We start from the raw sequence: 21,738 nt of genomic DNA on the forward strand, positions 1-21,738 counted from the left end.
CAAGTGTACCCAAACAATTGAAAAAAGAAATACGTCCAGACAACTCCACTCAGAAAGTTAGCAAGTGCTTTAGCAAAAACTGTCAATGCTGCAAAATCATTAACCATGGAACCACCACTTTTGGTTCCAATAACTCGGAAGAGAAATTCTGCATTAAAACCAACATGACCTGTCAATCCCGATTTGTCATTTACCTAATTGAATGCCAATGTGGACTGCAATATGTAGGCAGAACCACACAACCCCTTCACTGCCGCCTTAACCAACACAGATTTAACATTCAACACCAAAATAAAAAACACAGTGTATCCAGACACATGGAAATAAAACATAAGAATGATATCAGATATAATATTACCCCAATTGACCATGTACACGAGGAGATCTCTAATAGATTTGAAGTCCTCAAACGCAAAGAAATTTACTGGATGTTTAAACTTAAAACACTGAGACCACTTGGTTTAAATGAAGTAACTGAAACGATCCTAATTTAATTATACTTCTAGAACAATCACTTGTCTATATATATAAAAAATATCAGTTCTGCACAATTATATAAATATATAATAACTATATAATATACCTCCATTAAACCCATACACTTCCCATCCACCAAGTTAATATCGAGTTTTATATACTTACCCTCGTAATAGGCTCTCTTCAGCTTCGCATGCTTCACATCTATGCACGCTTTCCAGGGCACGAACATCCACTTGTCAATCACTAGGAACATTGGCCCTTCCAGGCTTCCGTAGTTGTAGTCCTGCCTCCACACATCGGCCATTTTAGTAGTTCCCAGCAGTAAGATAGGCACAGATCGATACCTAAGTCTTATCTAGCATACCGATCAGTAACAGGTAGAGCTACAAACACCTTTATTCATTATTATTATCATTATTATTAATTGTTTATCCATTTTAATTATATTAATTATATTGATTATAACTATTTATACTATTCTTCTTTTATACATTTTATCCGTGTGTGTATCGATCATATTAGTTATTGATTTATATGCCTGCAGCAACGTACCCCGGTCTCTTCACCGTGTACGCGCCAAAACAATATGTATATATAGAACTCCATGTACGAACACTTTTTATGCAACTGAGGAAGGATCCCGTTCGGATCCGAAACGCGTCTTGCCTTTCCACATATTTTAATATGTTATTTTAATTGGAACAATAAAATTGTCGTTGGAACAAAGTGCGCCCAGGTTTTGTACTTTAAAACCAAAGAAGGAGTCACTAAGATCTCTAGTGATAGAGATCAACCTTTACCACTCTAATTCATCACAAGCCTTTTTTTTTTTTTGTGAAGGATGGCTAGGCATAAGTAGACCGTGACATGGGCTGTGCACTGAAGAGGTTATATAACATACAAATGAGAAATATCCTATAGTGTAATGGTAGACATTTACAGTATGGCAAGGCTGACATCCTTAGTAGCAGCTATTATGGAAACCTTATCAGTTGACATTCAGCTTTCCCCAGCAGATATAACTAAGTATTTTCAATGCAATTGATATGGGCTCCTATCTAGAGATAAGAAAGGTATTATATACATGTCTTATTGCACTAACCCCTATATGTTATAGACAATTGCTAACCTCAGTAATTTCTGGTCTGCATCTACATTTTTTTTAAAACTGTAACTGTAAAGTTTCTTGCAGCAAATCTCATGTAGTTTCTCAGTAGTCATACCTAGAGAAGATGCTGTAAAAGGCCCCATTGTATAAAGTAATGCCCTCTAATAATCATATTGTCCCTTAAGAATATCAGCACGTTGCACAAGTTATGGTGTGGGTTATGAACGCACCGTTGGACATTATCCTTGGAACTCAAGTAATGTAACCTCTTCCCGGCCGGCGGTGAAGCTCTATGGAACATCTACAGGCTGGTGGTATTGTACCATTAGAATGTTTATGGATATGTTAAGGCTGTGCAATATATGGCTCTTATAGCTTTGGCAAAATGCTGGGTTTAGATTTGCCTGAGGTATATGTTTGCATAGTAAGGTTTCTGTAAAAATTGCTGGTGAAAACTGCCTCCAGTGACATGGGGCCCATTTCTATTGTCCAGAACAAATAGACCACACAGCACCATACTCTACCATTTTCTTTTAGCAGCAAAGCCAACAGAACTTGTATTAAGTTGGCTCTGCCATATCCCCAAAATCTATAAATCATTTACACTTCTGATAATGCCAAGCTGTAAAGTTCCTGCTTCTTCCCACAGCGCCTGGCCACTATTGCTAGATATAAACTGAGCAATGCCAGCCAGTAACAAGCATAAAGTATTGCTCCAGTCACCAGAAATAATAGTTCAGTCTCAGTAAAGGGATCTTGACTTTGACAATATGCTGTATACACAAGACCACCAAGAAGAACACAGAACCAGACTGATACTGGCACCATCCCCATAAAGTTCACCACCAGCTTCTTCCTGCCGGAGGTTCCCCATCCAGACTTGTTGATTGTGAGCAACGCAAACATTTTAGCAGGTAGCAGGCTGGTCATGTAGAGTAAAGAATACAAAGACATAAAGATCATTTCAGCATTTCCGCGCAGGAAGCAAGCATAGGTTGCCTTCACTATCCCCACCAGCTGGACAGTAAGAAGAAAAAGCATTATGTTCCAGATACGTCCACGGTAAAAAAGCTGTACTACAGTAGCCACCAGAAAGAAAGGGAAAAAGCCGGTGACCACCGACTCGTAAGTCATCCAGAGGTGATGCTTGTGGAACCACAGTGCATTGTATAACCATTCCCGAAAATATGACTTACTCCACCGAGTCTGCTGATTCAACCAGCGCAAATATTTGGTGGGGGTTTCAGTAAGGCACTTGGAGCGCGCTGTGTACTTAGTCCTATAACCCATACTTAACACTCGATTTGTGAGGTGACGGTCATCTCCAAAGCTGCACTTCTGACCCAGAAAGGTCTGATGGTACCAGTCTTCTAGAAAGTACTGCAGCAGGCTGTTTCGATACATCCCCAATGGTCCACTAATACACTGTACACAACCAAAGTAGGACTGGCAAGCACGTTCTACATTAAATGCCATCCAATACCGGACGCTGCTCAAGAAGGAGATCCAGGAGTCATATTTGTTCAGGATCTGTAGAAAGAAAAAGTTCAAAAAGATCTAGTCTAGTTATTAAATAGTTCATACTATAAAAATGTTGATTATTTTGTAGAACCATTATATAGAACTTATTTTATAGAACAATTAAGTAGAACTCAAACAACTATAAGTTTACTGCAAGAAGCAACTTAATCTCACCTGCACATCTCCTCCAACTCCACCAACTTTAGGGTCTTTCTCCAATATACGCAACATCTCTGCAGTGCATGCTGGATCAAGTACTGTGTCAGAATCACAAACCTTCAAATATAGGAACAAAGAGATTCATTTATTATTTATTCTAAATCAATTATGACCGTCTACATGTAGTACAATGGACATGTATGGATCTGTGTTACATTTTTGTGAATAGTGCTACCATGCATCAAAATAATGTGGCTCATTTACTTACCCGACAGCTGAAGTTCACCAAAAGTGCATTGTCTGACGATAATGCACTGTGCTGCGATTCACTGAGATTGTGCGCCCAATATCCTGCATGTATTGCCTCCCCGCTCAGGTCTGACAGAGTTCACCATCTTTTTCGTGGTGCATGTAAGTGCATGGGCTTGCGACACAATTTGAATGTGAAATTCCGCGCTTAGTCCAAATCAGTCGGATCATCCGACGCCACGGGCCCCAATTTTGCGTCGCATGGCAGGCAGCACAGCTGCAACAAAAATTGATTCCGGCGCAGCCCCAATTTGTCTGTATTTTGCTTGGCGGAAACATCCTGAAATTAACATCCTTATCCTACATCCACCAGCACATTAAGGTAAAGTATAACAGTATGTGGTATAAATGCTATTATAGTACGAAATACATCATCTTTATATATTATGATATTTATTTCTAATGTTATCATTCAGTAAAGGCCATGCATAATACAGAATACAGGAGTTCACGGTCTATAGATTTATATTTTGTCTTACATGAATGATAACTCTTTCTTATCTTACTGAGCTTTCAGTAAATGGTCTAGGGCAGTGATGGCGAACCTTTTAGAGGTTGAGTGCCCAAACTGCAACCCAAAACCTGCATATTTTTTGCAAAGTGCCAACACAGCAATTCAAGCAGTAACTTATTACAATCTTCTTGGTCCCTGCTATACCACAGTTTTCAATGGGCCTGAGGGCATCAATATCTTTCTCAGAAGTAGAAGAGATTTGGATTGCCACTGGAGCTTCCCTTGACAGCCCCCTGAACAGGAAGATTCAGGGGTCACACAGAATTATAACCTGACCCTGTCCACACCTCCTCTCTCTTCCTGCAGTCTCAGGTAGACCAGGATGCTTCACACTAAAATAACGCTAAGCATGGCAAGTCCTGCCATGGAATGCAGGAGGATCCCTGTCTGGCAAACTCTGCCATGGAACAACAGCCTGAGTACCCACTGAAAGGGCTCTGAGTGCCACCTCTGGCACCCGCGCCATAGGTTCGCCACCACTGGTCTAGGGTAAAAATCCATAACATAGAATGACTAAAACTAAAACTAAACCATAGTGACCTTTATTGGGTGTACAGGGCTGATATCCCTTCATTGGTCCAGAAAATCTGGTGTTGGGAAGCAACTTTGGAATCTGTTCAAGAGTCTCATGATTATTTGTACTGCTAAAGAACACATATTTTGGGGTCTGCAAATATTGTCCTGTCGAGAGTGAGAAGACAGCCATTCCACAAGTGAAACAGGTGAGAAGCCAGAAAATACAATATCAGAGAAGGTTTTGCAGTAGATTTGTTTCAGGAAGCAACATCACCCTAGCCTTAAAGTATTTCAGCCAACTGAGATGTAAGTTCAAGGTAATATTTGCCTTTTATGAATGCATTAAAAGAATCTCATATTGTCTTACCTGCACATAGTCCACACTATCACCAAGAGCCCGAAAAGCAGTGTACATTACTTCTCGCTTTCCTCCCCATTTCTGCATTATACAGGTGTATGGAAACTTCTGCACAAGCTCCCGCACTCCTCGCTCGCCCTCCTGCCCGTTTTGTTGTGCATTATGGTAATTGTTGTCCCAGATATAGCAGCAAGTGCCTTCAGATCCCATGACCTCTCGGAAAATGTCCATCATGTACCGATCCTCCTCTGAATTCCCGTCAATCACCATGATGACTCGGAGGTGAGGATAGGAGATCCGTCGAGCTGACTTCAGACATTTCCTCAGGTATTCTGGATCTTCTTGAAAGGCTGCAATGCACAACGCCACCCTGGAGGTTCCTGGAAGACCATCACCACCTTTCCGCATTTGTCTGTGCTCTAGGTAAGCGAAAAGGCTCTGAGTGAGGAGATGTAGACCCAAGATAGCTCCATACAGCCCAAAGGACAAGTGATGGCGGTCGGTGTGAATGAACTGGTACCCAGTCACATAAGCTGCGAGTATGCCCCCCAGCACCAGCACAGCAAAGAAGCTTGTGCCTAGGATCTTCAGGGCTGTCTGCAGCCGTCCAGGCATCTGTGCCACAAAAAAAAAATCAGATAGAAATTAAACAGAGACAGAAACTTACATATAGTTACAGCACCAAGTCACCACATGCTACTTCACCAGTATATGTGCAGCATCTGCCAACTCTGACAGTAAAGTGCATCCTTAGATGTGGTAACTACTTTAATTACATATTCATTCTACTTATGAGTTTGCAAAAGATCATACATGCTAAAAATGTTTATGGGAAACCTGAAAATAAATTTTCCGGGTTGGGACAAGAAAAACACTGCCTCATTTACTACCTTGTAAGGCAGCCCCATTAAAGGGCTAGTCTGAGACCATATGAAAAATAGATATGTTGCCTGGTGGGATTGCTTAAAAAAATAAACTACTACTTACCTCTGCAGTCCCTCCTGGTGTCCCACCGACCATCTCTCTAGTCTGTGGCCCTGTTTGTTTACAGGGGCAAGAAAGCTGTGCTGTGCTGAGAACAGTTTCAGGTAGGCCACGACCACCCATCCCCATATCTTAGCGCTTGATGCAGCGCTAGGTTGGTGTTGGAGGGGGGGGGGGTGGCTGGACAGAAGCTGTTCTCAGCATAGCTACCATGCCCCTGTAAACAAACAGATAGTGGTATGGGACATTGTGAGGGACCGCGGACCTAAATACAAGTTTATTTTTTAAGCAGTTCAACCCCCCTCTCCTCACCCCAACCACATACCTATTTTTTATAGGGTCTCGGACAAACCCTTTAACACCAGGAATGACTTTTAGGAAACCTAATAACATGATGTAGGATTAAGGCTATATAAGATAGACTCCCAACAGAAGCCATTGATGGTTCACTACGGCATTCTGGGAAATATGCAAATATGTTTTCCTGGACAGGCAAGGATTACAGTGCCTCTTCTTCCTAATACCCATGGTGCCCCCCAAATGTCTTAAAAAATCCTTAAAGGGGTTTGCCCACCAAAAAAAATTATCAAATTTTGACATAGTAATGTTTACACAATAAAGGTAATTTGTAACAACTTCCTTTACAATTTTACTCAGTTTTATTGCCGTTTCAGTTCCTATCATGATGGGCAGTGTAAGATTCCTTAGTCATGGCGGGAATCTCTAAGCAGACTCTTCATGATCCCTGTAGTGCTTTGAGATGCTGTGTGCTTACAATGGGGTTAGCTTATCAGGGTATACACTTTCATTTAACTTCTGAACATTGTACTTGTATCTGACACATAGAAAGAGAGATCAGAGATGAAATGATGAGATCCATGAGATCCATATTACACACAATGACACAGTCAGCTCTGCTACATCTCTGCTCTATCTCCCACCCGAGATAAAGAACTTATCTGTCCGTAGCTAGTAGCTCTGCTCTCGATGTTGTTTGCTGGCAGGAAGTGAGTGTGTATCAGTGTGAGCTAGTCCTAGATGGAAGGGAGGATGTGCCGCTGCAGAGAGCAGAGGAAGAGAGAAGCTCAGCTCTTCACAAAATCAGGCAAGATGGCTGCCGACCCTAAAGTCAGAAGATACAGGGTCGGAAACCAGGGGCAACTGCAATTGCGTACACCATGACTGATATAGACAGGTTGGTATTAAATCTGTGAAATGCTGTATTTTTGTTAATAACATTGAATTAGGGAATGTGTTATTTTGTTATCCTGAGTACATTTAAACTTGTCTTCGTGGGAATATCCCTTTAATTAGAGTCCTGCTTGTATGTGAAAAAGCCCATGGTCGACGTTATTATCCGCACAGTGAATTTGCAAGCACTCGGTAACCTAAAATTAGTAGTCAGGCAGAAACCTGTCATCCAGCACCCATGCCTTCAATCATGTGTTATTATCAGGCAATTTAGGTAAAATTAATTTCAGAAGTTTAGGTAGGCAATTTTTTTTCATTTAGGCCATTTTCAGAGGTTGTATTTGTTTTGCGTTTTGAAGCACTCATCAGATATAGGTTTTCACTGAAACACATGCGATAGGAAACGAGCGGCATGTGTTTTGCATTTTTTACATGCAAAAACATGTGGTAGTCAGTTCCATGGAGGGAGGGGGGAATGAGCAAATTAATACACAGTTTACTGGGGAAAAATTGACTGAAATCATTGTTCTTTCCACAATGTTTTTTTAAAGTCTGATTTATTGTTGTGCCTGTGGAGGTTTTTTTTCTCATATTCTCCTGGAGTCAAAAGTTCCTGAAGACAGATCTGAAACTACTTTTGAGTAGGTCACATGTAGCGGGGGTCATTAAGCAGTTAGATCCTCTACTCAGTAACCCTTTCACATTAATGGAAGAAAGAAAGAGTTTGTGGACTAGTCTGATAGCCTAATTACTAATAACCAGGCCTTAAGGAGGTAATGAAGACGAGGAGGAAATGAAAAGGCTACCTGTACAAGAACATCCTAAGGAACAAAGAGACTTCAAAAGCCTGGTATGACAGGGAGGGGGGCATGGAGGGATCCTAATAACAGGTTGCATTTTAGGGAGTCTCCAGCTTGTCTTTAAATTGGACTTAAGTTATGATCAGTAGTTACAAAGCCTAAAAAGAGCTGTGATCTTTGTTTGAGCTTTTTGATTCTGCAGGATGCAACAAGGGCATTCTTGTGTAACAGAAATAGAGGAAAAAATGCTATTTAATGGAGCTCTGCAAATTTCCACAAATGTTAATTGGTTTCATTTATCTGAATGCACTTGCTAAGATGGCAGACATCTGAGTTTTCACAAGTTCCATTTGGATGAGTGTCAATTCTAACTGCCATCTATGTTTCACATAGAAGGTCCAGGACTGCCATACTTACCAGCTACTGCGTTGGTTCATGTTAAGCCAGTTGAACATAAGCAAGTTTGTTCCAGCAAACTCTCTCTGTGTGATTTAGGGATTTACTGGTCCAACCCTCGAACTGCAGAACTAAACTGTTCAAACTTGCTCATGCACAACCAGCTTAAAGAGGCGCTTAATTGTGGGCTGCTATATGACATTAATATTCCATAAAGAGGGCATAATCACTATAGTAGCCATTATTAGGCAACTCCTGTGTATTCTGGGAAGGGACATTTGTTTTCAAAAGACCACTAACATTTTCAAATACTTTGCATTAATCAATAGTAAAAGTAAATATAAGAAATTTTATAACACATATAATGAGATCAAAGTGCCTCTTTTCCTACTTACTTTTGGCTTATCTTACTCTTTCCTTCCTACCTAATTTGCTTTTCACTCAGAAATCTATGCTGAATTCTAACTAGCTAACAATACATTCAGCAGCTCACTCAGGTGTCCAATTATTTATTTAGCGGGGAGGATGAGGAGTCTGTCACAGCAGCTAGGTCTCCATCCAGTTTTGGGACTGCATTTTTTTGAAAGGTGAGGTAGCTCCATTGTTATTACTCCTAAAAATGTATAAATTAAATTGGGGATTGTCTCTGTGTACTGTCTATTGTCCTGTCAAGGGAACTGGCAACTCCCAGTTGTCCATTTTATTTATAGATTTCAAATAGGGGTATCAGTATGATGCAGATAAGAAAGGATGCTCATAAATCATCATATCAGGGACTACCACCTCCACCTCATATAGTGTGCCGGGGCAGAGCGCATAGACCTGTCTCTGCCGTTGGAGGCGAATACTGAGTTCATTTTTTTGAGGGGAGGGGAGGTTTGTTGCATACTTATGACTCAATTTAAGTCATTTTATTAGTATCTATTTTTATTTTTGAAATTTACCAGTAGCTGCTGCATTTCCCACCCTAGGCTTATTCTTGGGTCAATACATTTCCCAGTTTTTTGTGGTAAAATTATGTGCCTTTGCTTAAACCAGTAATAAAGACTACTAGAGTACTAGTTTCCCCCTAGATTTCCAGTACAGATATCACTTAGAAACATCTAAGTGGCAATGAAGCCACCATACTAAGCTAGTAATTGTCAAATTATGTATTGTCAAATTATGTACCGTCAAATTATGTACCACAACACTAACATTTGCAAAGTAGGAGAAGTTTAAAAAATGTTATCACTGACAACGGATCAGTGGAAAACAACTGAATGTGAAAACACCCATTGAAATCAATGGCTCAGTAAGGCATCAGTGAAAACCACTGAACCACAAGACGTGAAAAACAATGCCAATGCGTAAGAGCCCTGTAAGCTTTTAGCAATGCATTTAGTGACTGCTGTTCTGTGCACAACACAGAATGGGAGGAAACAGGATAATATCTGTGGATGGATATAAATTGGCATTCAGAAATGTGTCAGCAGGCATGCAGGAAAAAGCCCATTCATATATTATATTCTATACATTGCACCTTAATGGTCTCACCTTGCATTTGCCTCTATGTGGATAGGCTCCTCAGTTGTAGCATTGAGTATCTCATCTCTTCCAGCAGAAGACAAGAAGACTGGGTATTTTATGGCTTTTCTCTTCATGCATCCTGGATCCTCTTATCACTACTAGACCTAAGCATCCAAGTCACCTCTGCCCTACTGCAGCTCCTTGCACTTCATGCATACACTGCAGCACTCTACATTACACTCCCCTAGGAATCTCTCCAATTCTTGCCCTGATCTAGCCTTCCTTAAAGGAATCTGTCTATTGTTAAAGTCTTCTATGCTAGATTTCTTATAAGGATCTACAGTTATTCTGCACTACTCTGCACCCTCTGTGTTCATCTATACTGTAGTTTACATTGCACCCCTCTGTCTTCATCTATATTGTACTTTACATTGCACCCCTCTGTCTTCATCTATACTGTACTGTACATCACACCCCTTTGTCTTCATCTATACTGTACTGTACATCACACCCCTTTGTCTTCATCTATACTGTACTGTACATCACACCCCTCTGTCTTCATCTATACTGTACTTTACATTGCACCCCTCTGTGTTCATCTATACTGTGCTGTACATTACACCCCTCTGTGTTCATCTATACTGTCCTGTACATTGCACCCCTCTGTGTTCATCTATACTGTGCTGTACATTGCACCCCTCTGTGTTCATCTATACTGTGCTGTACATTGCACCCCTCTGTGTTCATCTATACTGTGCTGTACATTGCACCCCTCTGTGTTCATCTATACTGTGCTGTACATTGCACCCCTCAGTGCTCATTTATAGTGTGCTGTACATTGCACCCCTCTGTTCTCATCTATACTGTATTGTACATTGTACCCCTCTGTGCTCATCTATGCTGTACTGTACAACGCACCCCTCTGGGCTCATCTATACTGTACTGTACAACGCACCCCTCTGTGTTCATCTATACTGTACTGTACATTGCACCCCTCTGGTCTCATCTATACTGTACTATACAACGCACCCCTCTGTGTTCATCTATACTGTACTGTACAACGCACCCCTCTGTGTTCATCTATACTGTACTGTACAACGCACCCCTCTGTGTTCATCTATACTGTACTGTACATTGCACCCCTCTGGGCTCATCTATACTGTACTATACAACGCACCCCTCTGTGTTCATCTATACTGTACTGTACAACGCACCCCTCTGTGTTCATCTATACTGTACTGTACATTGCACCCCTCTGGGCTCATCTATACTGTACTATACAACGCACCCCTCTGTGTTCATCTTTCCGGCACTCTTCTACGCTGCACTGTTCAGGACAGGATGGGGATCTCCTTACAATCTCTGCATACAATTCTTATCTTCCCTGCACTCAGCACTATATTCTGCACTCTTTTATCCTCATCTCCTCCAGTCACCTCTCCAGTGCTCTTTCTTTCCTCTTCCACAGTAGGTTGCTTTAACCTTCAGCTTCCCACCCCCCACTGCCAGCCCACCACCTACAGAACAGTGACAGACCTCCCTTACCCCCCTCATTTCCCATCTTTTTGTAACTCACCCCACCTTGTGATCAGACGCCTCCTTTTCTCAGTCCCATGTGCTGTAGTACTATGCACACCTCTTCTCCATGTGATGCAGCTGCTGTAGTACTGTGCACACCTCTCTTCTCCATGTGCTTCTTTGCCTGCAGGATGGAAGTCAATTGTAAGATCCCAGTGTGTGTGTATCTGCAGGCACTTCCCTAATGCAGTCACTGGTTGCTGGAGATCATCACGTTCTATGGGCAGATTCTTATTTATTAGGCAAACACTATATTTAGAGCGAAGGCAATGGACAGCTGTCAATAAGGGGATTTTAAAAGCAGGTGTTTTTTTTTTTTTTTACTGCAGACAGTCTGGAAGAATATAGGATTTGTTGGGCGCCTGTTCTAAGCAGAGTTTACATACATTGACCTCTATGCAGTAAGCATCTTATTTTATTATATCTAGTAATAGCCTTTATAGACAAAGGTACATATGTGACAAATTTAAATATCAATATTCAGAACCATAATTACATTAATGAATTATCTATCTGATTACCTTTAGTGAAATCCAGGGGTGGTGTTGGTATATGTGGGGCTACATGCACAGTTATGGTAGGGATCACCCCTAATGTACAGTTCCACTATGCACCAGTGGCTTAGAGTTACATATCATCCTATATGAGAGCTGCCTTGGCAGGGCTAAAAAGAAACCAAAACAGATGAACATACCTAGCAATAAGTCCGATTATCTTTATTGTACCCATGTCAGATGCTTCTGGTGCATGTGCTTTCTTAGAGGAAACCTGTCACCTTGCGTCTCCGCAACAGGTTCTTAGTAGTTTTATTCTATTTTTTAATGCTGCTTTTTTTTAAATAATTTATTTTTTTCTAATTCTTTTTTGATGTACCATTCTTCTAAAATCCAATTTTATTCTATCTCTTCCACCATGTTGAACCATGCAGTCAAGTTCCCTCCGCCCTCTTACGGCCGCTGTGCTTTGAAAACACTGTCCTTTATTGCTTATGTCACTCACTCCTTCAGAAATGTTGTACATGCACAACACTCCTATAATATCAGCGCTGGCTCTTCTAGACTCTAGGTAGTGGCGGCTGGCTTTATAGGCTTATTATACATGGACAAAACTTCCGCATATTTGTGAATTTTTGTTGTTATTAATAAAGATGAATATATTTATTTATTTAAGTTTGCTTCCTATTTTCTATGGATACACTTCTAGAAAATCTAAGCAATATTTTTATGGACATGGCTATGATTTTATTTGCGCTGTTTACTAAAAGTTAGTTTTAGAACCCTGCACTTGTTTTATGCATTTCAAAGGCAAATTTGTATAGTTTTATTTTATTTATTTTTTAAAGCCTTCACATTATGGTTCGGTAACTTTTTAGTTTATTGTTGTTTTATTGTTGGGGTTGCAGGATATATGTGGCTATATGCAGGATACTGGCCCACATTTAGTAAAGCGTTTGCGCCAGTTTTCTGTCTGACTTTGCATTGAAAAGAACATGCAAACTGCTTGCAGATGTATTTATAAAGTTTCTGCGGCAGTTTTGTGTCGCAGTTGCACTGTGTCCAACAAGACATGAAAAATCTGCACCTAAAGGGTTTTGTTAGTGCTTAGTCGGAGGGAGTTTCCGCCACATTATTACTGACATTCTTCTTTAATGTAGTGCACCATACACCGCTCTTGCAGAATGCACCATTTTTTTTTTTGGTGGTGCAGACAGAATTGTGCCACTCCTCAGTGATAAATGTGCCGGAAAATGCACTAACTAACACTAACAAAACCCTTTAGGTGCACATTTTTTTCTGTCTTGTCGGACACAGTTCAGCTGCGACACAAACCTGGCGCAGACACTTTATAAATACATGTACGAGCAGTTTGCACGTTCTTTCCACTGTAAAGTCAGACACTTTGCAAACACTTTGATAAATGTGGACCAATATTCTCAATCAAGTCAGCAAATATGTACAATCCCCAAAATCATAATTTTGGATGATTGGTATCATATCATTATATTAGAGAAAACTGTCCACTTATGATACTGTTTATAAATCATGCTAGCCCACATACATAACCATTGGTGGCACTCTCTCTTTGTTCATACTGACCAGTCCATTTCCTAGTTTAGGATGACCCCATCATTCATGGTCTCTAGCCTGCATTCTCTTAAAACCTTTTTCCCCAACAGGGATTTACACAAATTCCTCTAAAGTCACATGCAAATGACCTAAAAAACTCAATAGGAGGTTGCGTAAACATTAGGAAAATCTAACATCAAAATCCATCATGATTAACCAGGGAAAATTGCTCATAGATCCAGTCACCATGTCTGTGGTAATCTCCTTATATTTGTTATCCAAGGCCTCCTTCCTTCTAAAATAAACATTTAAAATTATGCTAATGAGCCCTATCCTAGCCCCTCTGTGAGCTGGCTTTACTGAATGTTACACTCTCTCACACTCGTTCCCTGCTCCCTTAGCACTTGTGGAGTGAGCACTTCCTGCTGTGCTCAGAAAGCAGGGGGAGAGTGAGACAATGTAACAGTCTGTAAAGCCAGACCACAGAGGAACTAAGGTAGCCAGTCAGATTCATTAGCATAATTTTAAAAGTTGATTTTAGAAAGAAGGAGGCCACGGACAACAAATATAAGATTATCAAATTCACAGTGACTAGATCTATGAGAAAGTGTCCGTGGTTTATCCTGCTTGATTTTGATGGTAGATTTCCTTTAAAATTTAGGCACCTAACGGAACTGCTAAAAAATAAAATTTAAAAATTTAAAAAAATAAAAATTTTAAAATAAAAAAGTCTTGAGATCAGTAAAATACCGACCTAAGCAGGATATCACCTCTATGATGTTACAGCCAGACGATGAAGCAGCACTCCGTATAAGCCAAAATAGTGATTTTATTCCACCATAGAATTGCAAGAGCAATTCTATGGTGGAATAAAATCACTATTTTGGCTTATACGGAGTGCTGCTTCATCGTCTGACTGTACTGTGCTGCGGTTCCTGTCTGAACCCCATCGAAGTCGTGCACCTGGTTTTTCCCATACACAGTGCTGCTCCGTATCCTTTGCTTGTCTACCTCTATGATGTTTATATTGCCCTATATATGAATATGAACAGGGGCTGTTTTACATAAGTACTTCATTGAAAGTACTTTACTCACTTTAAACTATTTCAGATGTAGGAATGATGCAGGTTTTGTAAGACACCGCACCCTTCTCTATTACAGTTCTCTAATGTACCACTGAGGTTAACACCTCTAGGCCGCAGGGGACAAATTAAGATTTTTATTGATGATCCCCAGTGTTTTCTTCCTTCCTTCCTTGTACAGATTTGGCTGGAGCATGCTAGTGATTAGCAATTACATGAAGATTTCATTACATTGCAAGATCTTTCATGAAAGAATGAACCACCCAGTTACTGAATTCAACAAGAACTGTAGCCAAAATAGCAAGACATGCACTGCAGGTATCAGGTACAGATCATTTTCCACGATGCCCTTGGGCAAGGCACTAAAACATTATTACACACTGTAATTATCAGAGTATTATAATGCTACCTATCTCCGCTACTACAGAAAAATAACCATTCAAAGTTAGTTTCCTCATTATAGAAATAAAAATATAGGGCATTAATGTTTGGTCAGTGAGGAGCAAACTGTTGGATTCAAGACTCAAGCACTAATTTCTGAATGTGCATTTCCATCATCAATCCTATGGATTTGTGAGTTCCGTAGGACAAGTTATTAATAGGTGGGCAGCATGGTGGCTCAATGGTTAACATTACAGCCTTGCAGCTCTGGGGTCCTAGGTTCAAGACCCATTCAGGTCAACAACTGCAAAGAGTTTGTATGTTCCCTCTGTGTTTGTGTGGGTTTCCTCCAGGTCCTCTGGTTTTCTCCCACACTCCAAAAACATACTGGTAGGTTGATCAGATTGTGAGCCCTATTGAGCACAGGGACTGATCTGGCAAGGAAATAGTACTATTATTATTGGTGGTCAACTGATTAGAGAGCTGAATGGAGGCAGCTCCATCCATCGGTTATTGGCAGCACATCAACAATTTACCTAGTGCTTTTTAGACCATGTCCATCATAAAACACTTGCTGCATCTTTTATCATTATCTTGCTTTATTTTACATAAGACCATTGAAGTTATGTTTCCAGACATTTGCAAAATAATATATATATATTACAAGGGAGGTATATTGGGATATATATATATATATATATATATGTATATATATATATATATATATATATATATATATATATATGTGTTACTGAGGGGGTTGTATACTACATGTATTACTGGGGGGCTGTGTATATATGTATAACGAGGGTGGCTGTATATATATGTATATATATATATATATATATATATATATGTATATATATATATATGTATATATATATACATATATATATATATATATATATATATATATATATATATGTATAAGCTGGTGACAGTGACCCTTTAAGAACCATTGTCTATGTTATGCCGTCACTTTGAAATAAGATTAGAAGATGTAGCTTTTAATGTCTGCTTCTGGACAGCAATACACTACTCCTACAGGGTGTATCATGTGTATGGGTAGGTGGTAGAAAGTTTAGGAAAGGTTATGTGACGTACCAAATGCATTGAAAATAATAATTATAATAATAATAGCTTTACTACTGTATTACGGAACGTAAATAAAAACAAGATTGGTTATTGTGTCATTTCTACCAAAGTCACATTTTGTAATTGCACAACTGACAAGTTGAAGCCATATCCTTAGTACAGGATTTCAACATTGAGAGCACTCCTTTATTCATTTTTAGTGGGAATTTATCTGACAGGGTTGTTCTGAACATCTCTAATCTAAGACGCCACTGAACCCTGTCTTGGGCTTCACATGTTACTGTTCGGCTCCATTCACATGTCTGTGTGCTCTTCTGGGCGAAAGTACATGGCCGGGTGGAGAAGGGAGAGCTCCTCACCTCTCCCCTTTCCATAGGGAGCTGAGCAGCATAGAAACTGACCACACAGCTCTAGCATGGTGGGGTGGTGGGAAATTCATTAAGACTGGTGTTTAGAGCACCTGTCTTAAAATTCCACTTGATGGCAGTTCTGTGCCAATCTTTGCTAAGAGGCTCTAGCTCTGATCAAGTCTTAACGATATCCGATCATCAAGTCTCCCACCACAGCAAATCTTCTATCACAGCATGTCCACCGCTATGTGTAAGTCAGAACGAGGCTCAGGTTGATTTGGTGCCATCCTTATTTCTCTCACTGCTACTGGTTAATTTTAAAGGGAAATTCCCAAACACATGTGATCTTCACTTTAAAATTCATGCTCTAATAGTGTTAATATTGAACAAAAATTTTAAGGGAATCGGTCAACAGAAGTAAACTTAAAGTGGTTGGCTGCTAATAAGAAACTTCATCAGGCTAAGTAGAAGAATCTAATATTGTAACCCATATTGCACTTAACCTGGTAAATTTTCTCTGCTTCCAGCGAGAGCCGCAGCTCACATGACTTTCTGTGATGCCCTGTGTTTCTCTGACTTCCAGCAGATGGAGGTGACCATGTAGTCCCTCCTAAGTCAGTGGTTGGACGGGCATGCAGATGTTCCTGGCACGCCTCTCCAGCCACTGATATGAGAGTGGTTATGACAAAGAAAATGACTGCACTCCACTGTAAGCGAGTAGATCATCTGTTCACAGTAAGTCCAAGGTCCTTCTGCCAGCAGGTCACCTCATCTGTGGCTCCCACCGGCAATAGGAAAGCTTTACCGTGGTAAGTAAAATATGGTTGACCCTATTAGGGTCTTGCACTCGGCTCATGGATTCTGATTCTCATTGGCACTCTGCTGGCTTCTGGTCAAGTGATGACCACCCAAGACAGGGGAATGTCATAGCTGCAACCATTCACTGTTACTGTTACCATCATTAAAGGCTGCAGTGTGTCAAGACATTTCACTGGAAAAGTGTCAGCTAGCTGAGTTAATATTATTATTTTTAATGGACAAGCCCTTTAAAAACCAGTTCATGGAAATGTTTCCAAATAAAACAGTATTAATGACAACAAATCCCAGATTTGCAAACAGAGATCCATTACAGATTTATAACAGGTCACATGGTATGTGTGTATGAGCGTACTATGCATGCCTGTCCCTCTAAGGCAGTGATGGCAAACCTTTAAAAGAGACAGAGTGCCCAAACTCAACCAAAACCTACTTGGAAAGTGCTGACACGACAATTTAAGCAGTAACTTATTGATCCCTGCTGTATCACAGGTTTCAATCATATTGGCATCTTAAAAACACAAATACAATGGAAAGAAGATGGAGAAATTTGGATTGTAGCTTCCCTTCAGGGTTCCCAGAAGAGGATGAATCAGGGGACAAAGAGGAGGAGCTCCAATGATAATCCATCTCTGTCCACACCTTCTTGCTCCTCCTGTAGTCCTGACAGCCAAGGATGTTGCATTAAAATAGTGCTGAGCATGGCACATCCTGGGTTGTCTTGGACCGCAGGAGGAGGCCTTGAAACCTTTCTGGAAAACTCTGTGCTGAGGTAAAGACCTGGGTGCCCACAGAAAGGGCTCTGAGTGCCACTTCTGGCACCCGTGCCAAAGATTTGCCACTACTGTTCTAAGGAATATCTCTATATATAAGCACTGGAGCTAAGATACATGATTTGTGGTGTGGGAGTAAACATGTAATACAGGACATACTGACTTAAAGGATATCTATCATTCTAGCACCCATCTATCTAAAAATAATGCTACAATTCTAGGGCTGAGATATACAAGCCAGCACTAACAGTAGATTCCAGTTACAATATGTATTAATTTAACCCTTAACCTTTCAATGAGCGAACTGGCACCAATCATGAGTGTTAACTTTGTAAGCGCCACTTAAATGCCCATAAATGTCCGTGCATTGGTGCCCCCACATCACCTGGAAATATTGCTGGATTGGCATCCATGCAGCCAATCTGGCATATTAATGTCCCTACCTACAAGCCAAGGATGTGATTGACAACCCCTGGCCAATCACACCCATAGCAAGAAGGTAGGTTAATTTGGGATATTTTATTGCAAATTTATTTTTTGGCCCTATTTGGTATATTTACCCGATTTTGGTATATTTACCAGATTTTGGTATATTTACCAGATTTTGGTATATTTACCAGATTTATATATATATATATATATATATATATATAGAGAGAGAGAGAGAGAGAGAGAGAGAGAGAGAGAGAGAGAGAGAGAAAAGAGATACATATATATGTGATTTTTTTGTGTGCAATAGCCACACATATTCGTGACAGTCAATGCATGCATATAAGAAAAGCAGGGTATCTAACATAGAACAGTTTACACTGTCTTGAACTTCACTCCTGGATTCTAATAACCACAACCTGGCCGCGTTAACAAGATAGAAAAGCCTGTTCCTGCGAATAAAGCACCCTTAGTGAAGATATTTAGTGTCTTCAAAGACTTAATTGAGGGCTCCAACTTAAAGAGAACTCCAGAAGAACTGGCAGACACGCAATAGACAAAAAAGACAACTTATCCAGGAGCTCCGTGGTAACAGCCCAACAATAGCTACAAATCCAGGATTTTAACGCCGGACCTGCTTTGCATGCAGAATAGACAGGAGCTGGCAAAAGAGCGCGGCCCAGTGAGTGTAGGGTGTAGGCGGTAGTCAAGAACTAAGTGACCCCACAGAACTGTCTTCCTTCAGATATGGATTTACTTTTATTCTTCTATATGAATATATTGTGTATTTCCTAGTGGCCTCATGGAACCTGCACTTATACCAGTGCTATAGCAGCAAGGGTCATGTGTTGAATTATCTTATAGTATTGCAATTTAGTGTAAATGTTAAATAATTCACTCACCATTTCTGTCACATAGGGAATATATATCTGGATTTTTCCTTCTTCATTTCTGTACCTCACGCCCCTCAAAACTGTACAGTGCTTGTCATAGAGAAAACTCCTAGTGATCTGTAATAGAAAAAAATATATATTTTTGGTTGCCTAACCTTCTTCATGCAGCAGCCCAACATTCATGCCCTCCTCCTACTTTCCTACAGGGATATAAATAATTTTTTTTTTTTTAAACACAAAAATCTCCTTGTTTCGAGTCTGAAACTGGATCCAGGAAAGGAGAGAGGAACAGGCAGCTCATTCTCTCATCCGTCTAAACCTGGAAAAAACCTCCGTCCATCTCATCCATAAACATCACCAGGACATACACCTCCAGTGTACGACAGCTAGAACAGTGCTGGTGCTTCAGGAACAAGCTAATAGTCTGCAGGAATAACAGAACGTGTGTCATACTCCTTGTGTTGCCGGAAGAGCTGATGGATTAGGAATAACTTTTTTCATCATTGTTTTGCAAAAAGACAGGGAAAATGTAGGATTCTGGTGAGAACCTGCCACATCCTATTTAGATTAAACAACTAACCGAGACAAACACAGGCCACCTGGTCCTCAATCTATACTTTGATTTTCTACAACTCATTTTATTCAACTTAGAATTTTTTTTTCTGTTTTATATCTGAAGCTAAGTATTTTGTGTTCAGTATTAGCCTATGCTGCAATAAAGCCAAAGACACATCTTTCAGTCATCTCTCACAGAACTTCAGAATTGGAAAGAAATGTATGTTTCTCCATCTACAACACATGACAAGTATTGTCATGGAAACAAAGAGCTGAGGCCTTGGCCTAGTAGTCACAGTGCTTTGCTCTGATACTGTGAAATGTCTTTATGGAATTGACAAGTGTTTGGTCTGGGAGGAAATGTGTAAGTGTTGAACATAGCAACCAGACAATCTTTAATGGTGCTGCAGATGGCAATAGTTACCCAAATATCAATAGTACCCCTTTTCCCCCTACCCAGTCCAATGTATAGGCAAGGGAGTAGTTGTGAATACTGCCCTCTACCTGTCAGGATCCATCTAGTATTCAACGGATTCCTCAGATTCCAGGAATCTGAGGAAGCGCTTAGTCCAAGCGGGAAAATGCGTCATTCCGTTTTTAATCTTTTATTGCCATTTATGGCTTAAATAAAAAGGTTTTTTAACAAAAAACGCTCCGAGCAAGCCAACGCCTTTTTCACTTCCCAGAATTGGAGGAGAGGTCTAACGCACCCAGATTGGATGCTTTCGAATACTGTACACTGTCCACAGGAGAACGAACAGTGGGATCGGGCAGCGGCATTAAGTCTCGTTACAAGATTTAAAAGGAGTTGTGCCCTTTGTGCACAACCCCTAAAGGTGAGTGTAAAGACCACACCATCGATATTCATTTTACCAAGGGTAATACACCATAGGAGCGCTCTCCGTCTCTCCACTCTATCTCTATATCTAGGATCCATCTAGTGAGTCTGATCAACTCACCCAAGGGATAATGCAGGGAGATCTCAGGTAATAGCAGCTGTAGATTCTGCCTGAACAATAGTTAAGTAGGTGTAGAATGTTATCCAATGATGTGGCTGTATTGTAAACTGGAGTGTGATTGGAGAGGTGCTACCACCTGACCAGGGGGAGGATAAAACCCTTGTGCAGTGGGAGCACAGGCCTCTTTCCAGCAAGGCTCTTGGACCTCATGCTCCTTTTTAGGAGCCTGCTCTTTAGAATCTACCAGCAGTTCAGACCACAAGGTCTGAGTGAAGAGAGAGACAGTGTTCAGTACACCTTCAGTACTGACACTTAACCTGACCCCACGATCAGAGTCAGGAGACTCAAACCCAGAGCTGCAGCTTCCACAGTTTGGACACAGCTCCATCCAAATTCTCCCAGCCTGCATCTACTAGCAGTTGTACTAGCACTACTCCTGAGGACCACTCTTCACAACCACTCCAGTACCAGAATCTGCTGTAGACCGTTTAGGCCCGTTGCCTGCTACCTGTTCAATAAAGAACCGTGAATTCATTTGCACAACATTGCCTCCGTCTGATCCCTGGATACGGCTGTTTACCACAATGGGCTTCCCCATTCATTACCCAGGGACTCATCCTAAAGACACTGAGGGGTTGCCCCAGGGAGAACCGGTACATCAGCGTCTACCTCCATATCTCTTGCACACACCACCTGCTGGAGACCTGCCAGGCTGTAGGACAGACCTCTGGTCCCCATACCAGACACCCTAGGTCGCAACCGCCAGCCACTCCGGTATTCGGGGCCCGGCTGCCTCCAGCCCCAAGAAAAGGCTAGGCCCTGGTGGGGGATGTTGCACCAGTATTAATTCCCTCCCTCTTTTCTCACAGTACCTTTATTCCCATAGTGCCAACATACAGTTCTAGTTCCCCCCACA

At 40.8% G+C, this 21,738-nt stretch overlaps 1 protein-coding gene across 3 annotated transcripts; it reads right to left on the reverse strand.

The window, feature by feature from the left end:
• Positions 1-1,288: 1,288 nt before the first annotated feature.
• HAS3 (hyaluronan synthase 3) lies at positions 1,289-19,494 on the reverse strand. 3 transcript variants are annotated; one of them, XM_072117383.1, is made up of 5 exons: positions 19,318-19,494; positions 11,427-11,547; positions 4,975-5,580; positions 3,284-3,385; positions 1,289-3,118 (listed from the first exon to the last, which is right to left on the reverse strand). In XM_072117383.1, the coding sequence occupies exons 3-5, from the start codon at positions 5,578-5,580 to the stop codon at positions 2,189-2,191; spliced, it is 1,638 nt and encodes a 545-aa protein (XP_071973484.1). In that variant the 5' UTR covers positions 11,427-11,547; positions 19,318-19,494; the 3' UTR covers positions 1,289-2,188. The 3 variants fall into 3 exon arrangements, with proteins under 3 accessions (XP_071973484.1, XP_071973483.1, XP_071973485.1); XM_072117382.1 differs by having other exon boundaries at positions 11,422-11,547; XM_072117384.1 differs by lacking the exons at positions 11,427-11,547; positions 19,318-19,494 and adding an exon at positions 9,873-11,242.
• Positions 19,495-21,738: the final 2,244 nt, after the last annotated feature.

This window comes from Engystomops pustulosus, chromosome 7, assembly GCF_040894005.1.
Source record: "Engystomops pustulosus chromosome 7, aEngPut4.maternal, whole genome shotgun sequence".
Classification (NCBI taxonomy): domain Eukaryota; kingdom Metazoa; phylum Chordata; class Amphibia; order Anura; family Leptodactylidae; genus Engystomops; species Engystomops pustulosus.

Excerpts from the sequence above, each read along its gene's own strand:
- HAS3 (XM_072117383.1), bottom strand. The coding sequence starts at position 5,580 with ATGCCTGGACGGCTGCAGACAGCCCTGAAGATCCTAGGCACAAGCTTC. Across the intron at positions 3,386-4,974 it reads ATAGTGTGGACTATGTGCAG|GTTTGTGATTCTGACACAGT; the intron begins GTAAGACAATAT and ends CTATATTTGAAG. Across the intron at positions 3,119-3,283 it reads GAGTTGGAGGAGATGTGCAG|ATCCTGAACAAATATGACTC; the intron begins GTGAGATTAAGT and ends TTCTTTCTACAG.